This window comes from Nelumbo nucifera, chromosome 5 (genome assembly GCF_055504915.1).
Source record: "Nelumbo nucifera cultivar China Antique chromosome 5, China Antique-T2T, whole genome shotgun sequence".
NCBI lineage: Eukaryota > Viridiplantae > Streptophyta > Magnoliopsida > Proteales > Nelumbonaceae > Nelumbo > Nelumbo nucifera.
In genome coordinates, this window is record NC_142653.1 from 432,615 (window position 1) to 445,512 (window position 12,898).

The 12,898-nt window shown below is 40.5% G+C and overlaps 1 protein-coding gene across 1 annotated transcript; it reads right to left on the reverse strand.

Annotated features, from left to right (window-relative positions):
* Positions 1-8,950: 8,950 nt before the first annotated feature.
* LOC104603844 (protein RGF1 INDUCIBLE TRANSCRIPTION FACTOR 1) lies at positions 8,951-11,375 on the reverse strand. Its single transcript, XM_010268005.3, has 5 exons — positions 11,235-11,375; positions 10,980-11,089; positions 10,686-10,886; positions 10,349-10,564; positions 8,951-9,621 (listed from the first exon to the last, which is right to left on the reverse strand). Exons 2-5 carry the CDS (start codon positions 10,980-10,982, stop codon positions 9,319-9,321), a joined length of 723 nt encoding a protein of 240 aa, XP_010266307.1. The 5' UTR covers positions 10,983-11,089; positions 11,235-11,375; the 3' UTR covers positions 8,951-9,318.
* Between the last annotated feature and the right edge of the window lie 1,523 nt (positions 11,376-12,898).

Here is a 12,898-nt window from a genome sequence, read left to right on the forward strand (position 1 = left end):
ATGACTACAGTGTTGCAAACAGGTTAAGAATGAAATGGAGTTTCAAGGAAACCAATCGTTTTTACGAGTATTAAAAATGAAAAGAAGTGATGAAATAAGAAAACTATGTGAAAAGAGAGATACATTAACACAGACCTAGAGATAACAACTACAATAACTAAAAGTAACAGAAATCAACAAGAGTAAGCCTAAGTACTAGTATGGGCTGAAAATCTAAGAAGAAAATTGGGACTGATTTCCAAAATTAAATATACGAATGATGGGATTCCGAACAAACGATCCGAGGAAGGTTGGTTTCCACTTGATATTACATCCAGTGGGTTGATCCTGCTTTTCGATCCGGCCGGTTTGAGAGGATGATGGATGAACGTTGTGACAATGGTGATGATGTTGCCTCTTTCTTGCCAGTGACTATAGAACCAATTGACGACAACGGTGGTCTATCTCCTCCCTCAATAGTTACGTAATGAGGGTTGATAGTGATGTCGGTGATGTAGGTACCGGGACCTATTCACTTTATAACAAAACGGGGTAGGACGGACTGGTCCTAAGTTGCAGGCTTGCAGTGGCAGCGGAGATAAGGGGAGGTCTGGCTCGATAGTGTGGCGGTGGTGGTTGGTTCTGATATAGAAGAAAGTGTGGTCCTAGTTCGGTGGTCTCTGCAAGTGACAGAAAGGTCTCGTATTACAGTAGTAGGGGAGAGAAGATAAGAAGAAGAAGAGAGAGAGACATGGAGGACCGGTTAGATTCTTTTTGCCGCTTCTGGTTCTCAGTTCTTGGGGAAGATGAATAGTGTTTTTCCTCATTTGAAACTTTGCCGTCAACCGGATGAGATATTTTGGAGTGTGGGAATGTGCATGGGAGGAGAAGAGTCCGGATCAACTACCAGCAAAACACGTTTCAAACCCCCTACCAACTAGAAACTCACACCGCACATCTCGTACATGGTGGGTCCCAGTTTCATGTAAAATCACTGTTTTTAAAACCGGATCGGACCATCGGACCGGAAAAATCGGGAACCGCTTAACCGGTTCTGTTTTCTTCTAAAACTGCTTTTTCTCCCAAAACTGTTGATTTTGGTCAGTAAACCGTTGAATCAATCGGTTAATCGTTCGAACAGTTTTAACCGTTTTCTACTTTTTAAACATTTTTATTTTTTTGTCAGAATGGGCTAATCGTTCAAATCAAACGATCGGACCGTTCAAACCGATAACGGGACCTCTGACAGGTTCAATCACTGACTCGTTTTTAAAAACCATGTGTAAAATGTGTTGTGTTAGATCTTGTTGGTACTTGGTAGAGGCTTGGAACGTGTTTTGGCTCCCAAATATGAGTTGCTTGGGTTATACCCAAACACCATTTACTTTGTTGAACCGGATTGAATTCAAGGTGTATTGAATTGGTCAAATCATGAAGACATGGACTCTCTCCTATACTCCTATATAATTCATTCACAAACTGGTTCAACCCGATCTCCTCTAACCTCCAATAGCACACAATGTAAGAATTATGTGGTCAACCCGATCTCCTTTGTACTTTCAATTAGAGCCATGCCATCCTTGGCCCATCACTGTAGCATACGGGCCATGCCAGGCTTAGGTTTTCAGGCCTATAGGCTGGCACGAGACAGCACAACAAGGCAGGCCATGCTGACTTCGGCCCATAGCATGGCATGGCCCAACATAGCCCATTACGGTTCATATATATAACATATAATTATATATTATACATATTGATGTAACCGTTTTTGGTCACGTACCACTTTTTGTGATGTATAAATTTTTTTGGCTAAGTACCTCGTGTTTGACCTGGTGGTGACGTGCCTTGGTGATGAGCTACTTGGTGGCGAACTTCCTGGGGGAGAACTACCTGGTGGCGAACTGCCTGGTGATGCTCCCTAGTGGCGAACTGCCTAGGGGCGAACTGCCCGGTGGCGAACTGCCTGGTAGTGCTCCTTGGTGGCGAACTGCCTGGTGGCGAATTGCCCGGCAGTGCTCCCTGGTGGCAAACTGCCTGATGGCGAACTGCCTGGTGGCGCTGCCTGATGGCGAACTGCCTGATGGCGAACTGCCTGATGGCGAACTGCCTGGTGGCGAACTGCCCGGCAGTGCTCCCTGGTGGAACTGCCTGATGGCGAACTGCCTGGTGGCGAACTGCCTGGTGGCGAACTGCCTGGTGATGCTCCCTGGTGGCGAACTGCCTAGGGGCGAACTGCCTGGTGGCGAACTACCCGATGGCGAACTACCTGGTAGTGCTCCCTGGTGGCGAACTGCCCGGCAGTGCTCCCTGGTGGCGAAATGCTTGATGGCGAACGGCCTAGTGGCACTGCCTGATGGCGAATTGCCTGGTGACGAACTGCCTGATGGCGAACTGCCTGGTGGCGAACTGCCCGGCAGTGCTCCCTGGTGGCGAACTGCCTGATGGCGAACTCGTCACTTGACTTGCTCCTAGGCGGTCTACAACTCACAGGATGGTGGAGCTCCCTGGTGCAGCGCAACCCGACTACCCTCCGCGTGAGGTGATTCTCTCTCCTTTGTAGACGACGGGAGCTGAGGGACCTGCGGGAACTGAATCAGAGGACCCGGGGGTATTTTCCCGACGAGGACTCTCCAATGCCTAAGTTAGCATTCTGATTACAGAGGGCTTGGAGAGAAATGAGAGAGCTAGAGAGCAGGGGTTACCATACTTTTTTTTCCTTTTTCCCTCTTGGCTTTGGGGGTCGAAGTCCTTATATAGTGGTGCCCTCGTGGGTTAGGTGGGTGAAAAGCCTTCAAATGGTAAGACGTCATATCTCGTCAGAACCGGGGTACGGTGATGAACTCCTCGAGGTTGTCAGGCTGGCGCTTGTGCCAGACGGCCAGGTCGGCGCCTGGGCCAGGTTGTCAGGTTGGCGCCTGTCAGTCGACGGGTCGGTGTCCGGGCCAGGTTGCCAGGCCGATGCCTGTCTGTCGGCGGGTCGGTGTCCAGGCCAGGTTGCCATGCCGGCGCCTGTCAGTCGGCGGGTCGGTGTCCGGGCCAGGTTGCCAGGTTGGCACCTGTGTACGGGTGAGGTCGTCAGGTCGGCGCCTGTGTCCGGGTCAGGTTGTCAGGTCGGCGCCTGTGTCCGGGCCAGATTGCCAGGTCGGCGCCTGTGTCCGGGCCAGGTTGCCAGGTCGGCGCATGTGGCAGGCTGATCCGGCCAGGTCGCGCGCAGGCCGCGCCAGACCGGTGCCCGGGGGGGACCAACTTGGTAAGTTGTTGCCTGGGGGCTTGCCTAGTTGTCACGAGGTGCCACGTGTCGCAATTTCACTGGAGGGCCAAATCTGCCCTCATCACATATAATAATAATTATATAATTATATACATATGTACGTGCATTTGGACGTGACAGTATCTCTGATGGAGGGAGATTTGGCCCGACCCCATGGCTATGCGACACGTGGAAGCAGCCGAGAGTGACCTGGCTGAAGCGCCAGCTCGGCACGGCAGCGGGCCCACAACCCGAGCTCCGAGAAAAAGAGTCCCGAGCTCCCCCAAAGAAGGAACCTACAACCCAAGCTCCGAGAAAAAGAGTCTCGAACTCCCCCAAAGGAGGAACCTACGACCCGAGCTCCCCAAGGAAGAACCCAGCCCTCCCTTGGAGGTCCTGAGCCTTACAAGGAGCACAAAAGGCAAAAAACCCGAACTGCCCACCCAGGGGCAGTTTGGGCCACACTTCTATCCAAACTCAAAACTTCACCTCATACACCATTTCGGCTCCAAGTCGCCTGACTGAACAACCGCACCTAATGCCCAGGAAGCCCGTACATAGAGGCAGCACACCTGACTGATTAGGGGTCCGACACATGACAGCCGCCCTCCAACGGCCACCTGCCACCGCCATCTCAGACGTGGCAGAGACGGCCCTGACAAGGAAGACAGTGACGGTTATGACACCCGAACTGGCAACTGGCAGAGGTTATGACACCTGAACTGGCAACTAGTAGAGGTTATGACACCCGAACTGGCGTCTGGTAGAGATGATGACACTCGATCTGGCGGAGGTAATGATGTCCGATCTGGCAGAGGTATGGGAGTGAGTGTACCGGGGTAATTATATAAAGCCCCCTTCCCCCAAAGGAGGAGGTATGTGATTCTTGCGCTTTCTTGAAGTTCTTCATTTTCCTTGCCTTCTCAAGAGCACTAACTAGAGCTTCGGAGTGTTCCAACCGGGTTCCTCCCCGAAAGTCTCCGTTTTCTTCCTTATTTCAAGCACCTCCAATTCCATCAGAGGCGAAGTAACCGGTAGCTAGGATCGACCGGATTGCGCATCATCAATCTCTAAAACAACTATTTATAATTTATGGGCAATTTCTGAACGATTACACGTGGGCAGTTTCTAAACAGTTATATATAGGCAATTTTTAAAGTGAAAGTAAAGGACATATATGCCTTATTATGCCCACTGTATTCTTAGACTGTATTCTTAGACAGGGGGACAGAAAAACGTCCAATGAAAATTCTAGAAAAAAAAGGGCATTCACTCTTTTATAGGTAGTATAGATTTATATATGTAATAATAATTATATAATAACATATAATATATTAATATATATATTTTAATTTTCAATTTTATTATAATATTTTATTTCAATTGTATTGTAACTTTTTAATTTCATTTTATTATTTTATATATAAACAGTTGTATACATTAAAGTTCATATAAAATAAAATTTTAAGATATTTTACTCATTTTTTTGTCTATCTTGTTAATTTATTTTAAAATTTTCATGATTTTTTTTAATTTTTTTAATGCTTCTCAGGGCCTGGCCTGGCCCAACCCACGCCCGCCTAGGCTCATGCTGGGCCTGACTTATGAAGTATCCCAAAAGTAGCAAGCACGGCTCAGCCTGGCCCACACCATGCCGTGCTGGTCCAACATGGCCTGATTTACACCTCTATTGTAATCTCCCTATTCACATAAGCAAAAGTAAATGATACAAGTGCAAACACCATTAAATATCCAAAAACAAAAAAAAAAAGAAAAAGGTACAAATTTACGGGCTACAATTTTCCCATGTTTATTTATTTTTTATTTTTTAGGGGGGGTTTATAGTTCAGTCCACCCCTAGGGTGGAGCTAAGATTTCTACGTGTAAAATGAATCTTACCCGTGGATTAATGTCAAATTTACGGGCAGAATGCGGTTTATAGGGGTGATATTAATAGAATAGAACGGGACTGCAATCGATTGCAGTTCACTTATCCCTTTTTTATTTTCGTTTTCTACAGGGTACTTTTTACTCTTTTATTTAGGGGTTGCTTGTTGTATCTTTATAGAATTTTTATATATGTCATCTATTGATTTAATTTTGTCATTGTCAGACTAGCTTGTTGCTTTTAATAGCTTCAGACCTGTACAAAACATCAACAAGAAATGCCGCCACAGTTTTTGTGCTTCAGATCACTTCTTTTGAGCATATTTGAAAAGTTTTGACAATTTATAGTTCGTTTTGTAAGAATCTAGTTATGCTTTTAAGTTTTTTTGGTATTTGATTTTTAAGATTCAACACTTTAGATAATTAAATTCAGTTTATCTTATTACAAACTTTTAATACTTTTTGATATCACAGCACTGCCGACTAGAGAAGCCTTCCATTGCAATCCCCCAACACCTTAGTCGCATCCTTTTCTTTGACTTCTAACAAAGTTATATATATATATATATATTTATTTATCTCGATTTGAAATAAAAAAAGTTTTATGTGTTTGCATTGGAAAAAGAGTTTGCATTCAGCAATTAGATGAAAACTTGTCAGTTATGCTTTAGAAAAAAAAAAAAGAAAAAAGGAAAAGAAAGGTTTGATTGCGTTGGTTCCACTCTCCGCTGGACTATATTAGTCCTTAACTCCTTATGGACAAGAAAAGGGAGTGTAGCATGATTTTCGTTTTCTTTAGTTGAAAATAACTGATTTTAGTTCATGAATATGTAACCAACCTTAGTGCTATAAAAAAATTAAACAAAGAACTAATAGAAAATATGCCATTAAACAATGTTGGTCTTAGCTCTGTAGGGTCTTGGGAATGGACTTCAAACCATCAGCTTGATATTTCGCCATTAATTACAACGGTCAATCATAGCTTTTGTTATAAAAATGTTTGTTTGGTAATAATACAATGGGAAAATTCCTGTATTTTGGGCTTAATGTTACTTTGGTTTTTTAACTTTAAAATGTGGTAATTTAATATTCAAATTTTTAAAACGTGTCAATTCAGTACCTGCCTTTAACCAGTCATCAAGTGGCATTTGAAAGACACAAATGTTTTTCCAATGTTATTTAATTTTCTTTATCTACCATTCAAACGTTGACAAAAAATTAACAATCTTAAATTCTTGTTTTTTCTATTTAATAAGGTTGGGGGCACATCTTAGTGGGCAATTTGGACCCCCAACTTTCTTGAATAAAACAGGCTAGGATTTATGACTGTTAATTTTTTTTTCAATGCTTGGGTGGTTGATAAAAAAAAATTAAATTACACTCGAAGGGCATTTATATCTTTTTTAAAAGTATTTAACGGTTAATTATATAACAGCTGGTTAACGGTAGGTACTGGATTGACACATTTTGAAAGTTTGAATAATGAAATGCCATGTTTTAAAGTTCGGGGACCAAATGGCAATAGACCCAAAGTACAGGATACTAATCAGAAATTTTCCCTAATACAAAATAACCAAAATAAAAATTTAGGGGGTGTTCTTCAATATAAGTTGATTTTCTTGTCATGAATCCAAAAACAAATCAAGAGAATCTGGTTTAAAACAAATTAATTCTTAAAATAAAAACATGAATAACCTGTTCTTGGTTGTATGTGTGTTAAAAAACAGAAAACAAAAACGTGTCCTTTCTGTACTCCAAAATTTGATTGTGTTTTAAAAACCATTCAATGGTTTCAAAAACAAACTTATTTGTTTATTTAGTGCTGATATGTAAACAAATGAAAAATCAAAATCAAAATGATGTTATTGAGCTTGTATTTCGAAAAACTTTGGTATTTGTATTTTTAAAAATTAAAAGCACAAGACTAGGCTTTGTATTTAAGATCTTAAAAGCATTTTAGCTTCATTGTTAAATTAAAAAATGTTTAAATGGTGATGGTTGTGGGGGCGGTGATGACTAGGGCCACTGCCTTATTGAATGTAAATAATTGATGTGTGATGATATTTTGAAAAGAGAAAGAAGGAAAAAATGGTATACATGGGAAGTGGTCCAAGTGGATGATGCTGCAATCCAGATTCCTTACGGCTCTCTCTATCTCAGTGAGTCAGTGTTGTGGACTGTGGTGGGATCAGGCATCATCAGCCCATGAGGGTGTAGTCGTCTTTTATGGGTGTGGATTTTCGTGTCACCTAAGTAATGTCCACTGCTTTGATTTGATTCTTGATGGTTGGTTGTTCAACTGTTAAACTGTATAGAACTTGATAACCAATAATTCAGTTGGATTACCTAAACTGGATGCCTCAATCCTCTTTTAATAGTAGAATCATCTTAAATTAGTCAATTTTTATTTTATTTTTTTCTTTTGAGAGTATTTATTTTTTTAGATTTTGAGAGGGGGAAAATTCGTTAATGGGGTTTTAGTTCTCATTGATAAAGAACCCCATCTTCTTTTTTCAGATTTATATAGGGACTAGAGAAAGTTTATTTTCTTGAGTATGGTAAGTGATACCCATCTCCTAGGTGGGTAAATAACTTTTCCACCTAAGAGGAAGTTGTCAACACTTCTATGAGACAAAAATGTCCCTTTTAATAATAAATTTTTATGGCTTAAATAGACATTTTCTTATTTAAATGAGAAAAAAAAACATGAGTTTATATATATTTATTTGAATAAGTGTTTTTCACGAAAAACTTACCCACATAACTGTATTTACCCGAATAAATAGCAAAATCCAGTGTCCAGGGTCTGGCACTCCACCTAATGAGTTGTTACATGCATATATGGTAACTGGCTTATGCGGCCTTTGTTTGTCTTTTATAATAGAACTAGAAGAGACCCGTGCGTGTGAGGTGCATGAAGTAGCTAGTATTAGAAAATGACTACTTGTATTAGGGGAGTGATTACAGATTTCATAATAATAAAATGAAGATTGAATCACATGTTTTAGTTATTAAAAAAAAATTACATTACAAAATTCTAAAAAAGGGATAAAGACTAGACAAGAAAGAATTAGGCTGAGGTGGACAAAAACTACTTTACATTACACACCTCTGAGGTCTGACCTCTCAAGTCTCAACTCAAAACTCCCATCTTTAAAGAATAAGTCCCTGCAATCAGCAAGCGTACGTGCGTGCTTTTTGATTGCGCTAATTGCCATTTTTCCAATCGCGCGGAATCAATTAAATTGGGCTCAACACTCAATTCCTCTTTTATTCTTACTTACATATTGGTAATTAATAATTTTTAGTTTTTTACAGCCCTTCCACCTTCGGTCCTCTCCGTTGCGTAGTCTCATATTCTCATGATCTTAGACCATCAGCATCCCCAACACCGAGTAGAGGAATCTTCCTCAGAGCCTTAGCCCTACTTATACCTTATGGCTGCGTTTATTTTCGGTGTAAATACAAAACTACGCATTTGTTTTCGTTTTCGGTATAAATATTTAAATATAGACCGATATAAAACTCCACTCCCTGCAACGATGACTCACTAATAATGTGTATTTGCTAGCTCCCTCATTCATTCATCCAAGATCTCCCCAAAAATGCCGTGCCTTTACAAAGCCATACAACTAACGTCATCAATCAATCAATGAATTAATTAAGATATTTAAAGTTCAATCCAGGGATTTTTTATTGGGTTTTTAACAATTTCGCATGGAAGGAAAAAGGGGATGAATGAAAAGAATATAAATAAATAAACTGAATCACACCATTTTATTTCATTCTTAGATAAAAACAAAAAAAGTATAGGAACTAATTATTAGACATAATTCTCTGCACATACGAAAATGCCATTCACCCTGTGTTTCTTTTTTACTTTCTTAACACCTATTTACATTAATATATCACCTGTACAATGCTAAACTAGGATTTACATATCATGTATCAAAAAAAATAAAAGTCGAGATAGAGAGATATTAACAAAACACTCCTTGTGCTCTTTCTATTTACACCAAAACCCAAAACGCTAGAGTGTCACTTTTTCCGCCTTTGCCTATATATTTATTTTAGATTTGTTTCTACTTTTGTAAATTTTATTTTGCTTTCCTCTAAAGCAAAGGCTTTCCTTTCTACAGAGTTCCCACACCCCCTCTCCCTCCTTGTTCGGTCGGCGTTCCCTCCACTTGACAAGTCAAAACTCAGAAGGGAGCACGACGAGGGATACCCTTTCTTCTTCTAGCCGTACGGTAATTGACGATGGGCGGAGTTGCCGGACATATATTTTTCACCCCCTCATCACCTGAACTCGTGTTCTTCTCCACAAAATCCTTTTCCCCGTCGGGTGATAATATTGGGTCCATGAAACGGTTGAAAATAGATGTCTTCTTAAGCTTCTTGGGGGTCGACGAATCGTCCGTATCAGAGCCATGAAGCACATTCCGATTGTGTTTCAACCGCAATGTAAATGTCAGATCCGGGTTACCACACTTCATGCCTCCTAGCTGACAATTGAAGGAACGAGGATGTTTTCGTCATTTGGTTGTCCAACTCCATTGCGGCAGCGCCGGAATGAATGGGAATCCCAATTTTCCAAAATATCCAGAATTCAAATCACAAATTACAAATAACAGAGCAGGTGCCAAACCACAAGGAAATAATAATAATAATAATAAAAAAAAAAAAAAAAAAAAAGCAAAAGCAAGGTCAAGTAACAGATTGGGGGCAGCGGGCAGCGGGCAGCGGTGAAGAAAACTCAAGTGGAGAAATCGTAACAGTAACACCAAAACAGAGCAACTTAGAAAGTTCCTGCTTAATAAAAATAAATTTCATTTCCTTATATGTCATATCTTGTAATCTTATTGGAAAAGGTCCAAATTGGTGTACTTGTGTAGAAACTAGAAACCCTACTTATTGAAAATCTACTCTGCATATATGAATATGGCAGGTGCTCCAGCCCATAGAAACAAAGTGAAAACCGATAGTTTCAGTAAGAAACCCGAAGATAGAACGATATATAAAAACATGGGATTGAACTGATGCACGAAAAACACGACAGGGCAATAAATAAATTCACAATATCGATCTATAACAAGTCCAGAGGCCAGATAAACAATAAAACAAACAAACAAACGAAGAAGCAAGTGATGTCTATAAATGCTAAATTCAATGAATAACTAATAATCACCAAAACGGGAAATGGGTATTCCCCAGGAGAGTAGAGAATCTTACTTTGCACCCCAGTGAGCAGAACCTGAAAGAATCCAGAAGACTTCGAGAGCAAATCTCGCAAGTGTTAGTAACGCCCTTTCCCGGCCTTGGTTGCGGCCTTTCATTGAGGAAAACGATCTTCGCGCTATTGATAATGTAGGTCTGAATGGCGGAGATGTCGATGAATTTCTGAACTTCATTAACCCTAATGACGTTGTGGTATGAAGACCTCCTTATCTATTCAACAAGGTATCCCCAAGGCAGTGAATTAGAATACCAATCCATCGTTATAGAGACTTGCGCACGGGCCCAAACAGAAACAACAGAAAAACAGAGTCCAGCAAGATGGAAAACATACCTGAACAACGCGATGGTCTTTGTGGTGGACCAAACAATAAGAGCAGATAGCATACCCCATGCAGTCTAAGCAATACAGGTTGCACTCGCTCTTGTTGGAATCTCTGTGGATTAAACAGGGAACGAAGTAGCTGGCCTTCAACATAGGTTTCAACCACGGCGGACCCAAATCGTCGTCGTCCATTGGAACCATTGGCCTTACCTGAGAGAGCATACAATACCCAAATTCATCAAAATTCAAAAAGAGAGCCGCAGAGAATGAATAAGAAGAAGAACCGAATATCCAACAGCGCACCATGACTTTCTTTTGCTTGGTCTTTACAACCCCAATAGCGTGTTGTTGATTCTCGATATCCAGCTTGTCCAGTTATAGAAGAACAGAGCAGAAAACCCTAGTAACCAAAGCTGGGGGGAAAAATAAGCCACATTAGAAAGGAAAGGAGATTGGGAGAAAGGAAGTGGAAAAGCAGCAACTTTCAGTCTATAAAATGTTGGGCTGCAGCAGTAAAAAAATAGTAGCATGGTTCTAATCAAGTGTTCAAAGCCATACCTTTGATAGACGATGATTCAGAAAATGAAAAATTAGCACAGAGGCGAGAAATTTTGATAGGATGGATAGAATTCATAGAAGAGAGGGCGATGCGATACTATTAGGACAGAAAAGGAGAGAAGAGAGAAAGGAAGGGGACTAAAGAGGATAGGCTGGTTAGAACAAGGAAAATATATAAGGCGGTGTTTTTAATCGACCGGTCGCTGAAATTTTTCATCGTGCGTGGTGTTTTTAATCGACCGAGGCAGAATGAGACAGCAAAGCAAGATTCTGTCTTCTAAGTTCTTACCCGTCGGATATATGTATATAAAATATTTCGCAAAGATTTCTAATATTTAATATTTAATTTATTTTTAAGGGGATTCCCTCTTTATAGATTATAGTGGGTTTATTACATTCGAAAAGGTTAACATTTTTTTTCTCAAAAAAAAAAAAAAAAAAGAGTAAACACTGAATTTCATTGGATAGGATTAGATTTAGATGATGGAACCTTGTCTCTCCCTAGTACCTCCCTCCTTCAAACTCTTTGTAATATGTATGTGTGAAGCGTGAAGGAAAAACGTGACACAAAGAAACTTGTACATATTACGGAATGGCGTATAATAAACAGGCGGCGGTTTCAGATTTTTCTGGTGTCAGATGCCTGGCTGACACGGTTATTTTGGCTTTATAATTAAAATTAAAATTAAAATAAAAAAGAAATTTAGAAAAGTATATATGTCTTATTTGAATAATAGTATAATATAATATGAGAGAAAGGAAAATTGAAAGTTGAGAGTGTTGAGGTTGCTCCCACTCCCCTATCCTTTAAATAATTTTGTTTGAGGTAGTTAATTAATATAATAACAGTACCTTACACTTACAGAGGTGGAGTATGAACTAACGAGGCAATGGCTCGTTAAAAGACGAAAGCTGATATGCATTCTCAACCGTGTGATTTGTTAAATACAAATTTTGAATGCATATATACACACTTGGAAACGGATCCTAATACGTAATACCCAAATGTCATATGTGTGAACTTGCCGTTTTTTAAACAGTCAACACCACGCGTGAATGCTGACGCGTGTACAACAGTAATTAGGCGATATGTGTACAAGAGTAAGTGCTGAACCGTTTTCTCCTATGAATTGCATATAGAGCATAATTTATCTGAAATGCGGTGGAGCCTGAAGAGACTAACATTCTTTACATCTTTGCTTTCCTATTTTTTTATCAATCAGCCTCTTTGGCTCAATTTGATGATCCCTTACTCACTGACTGAAGCATCGGAGAGTTCACTTTAGGGACAAACCTTGGGATTCTCCCCTTTTGCAAGTTTATAGAAGTAGCTAGATTCAACTGCTTACTTTGTTTCATCCTCTTTCCTCCTCTTTTATCTATTGACTAGATTTTGAGTGCAACATGGCACCATTTGTGAGAATCGAATGGAGAACCCACATTACCATGGTTTTTGAAGACATATACACACACACACCAATGCGAATATGGACTCTTGAAACCAGTCCCTCTCCCAATAGGTGTCCACATTTGCTTTAAGCTGACCTAAAAACCAACCTCCATCGGATCTTAAGCAACTCGTTCTAGAGGTTAGACTTGGCACATAAGAACAAGTCGAGAACCTTCAATGTTGGATCAACGACCTTACTACCTTGCTGTCTAGT

What these genes read in the sequence shown, in the direction of transcription:
- LOC104603844 (XM_010268005.3), bottom strand. An exon ending in AAGACCATCGCGTTGTTCAG is followed by an intron (nt 10,565 to 10,685) that starts GTATGTTTTCCA and finishes CTTGTTGAATAG; the next exon opens with ATAAGGAGGTCTTCATACCA. An exon ending in TCTGCTCACTGGGGTGCAAA is followed by an intron (nt 9,622 to 10,348) that starts GTAAGATTCTCT and finishes TTCAATTGTCAG; the next exon opens with CTAGGAGGCATGAAGTGTGG.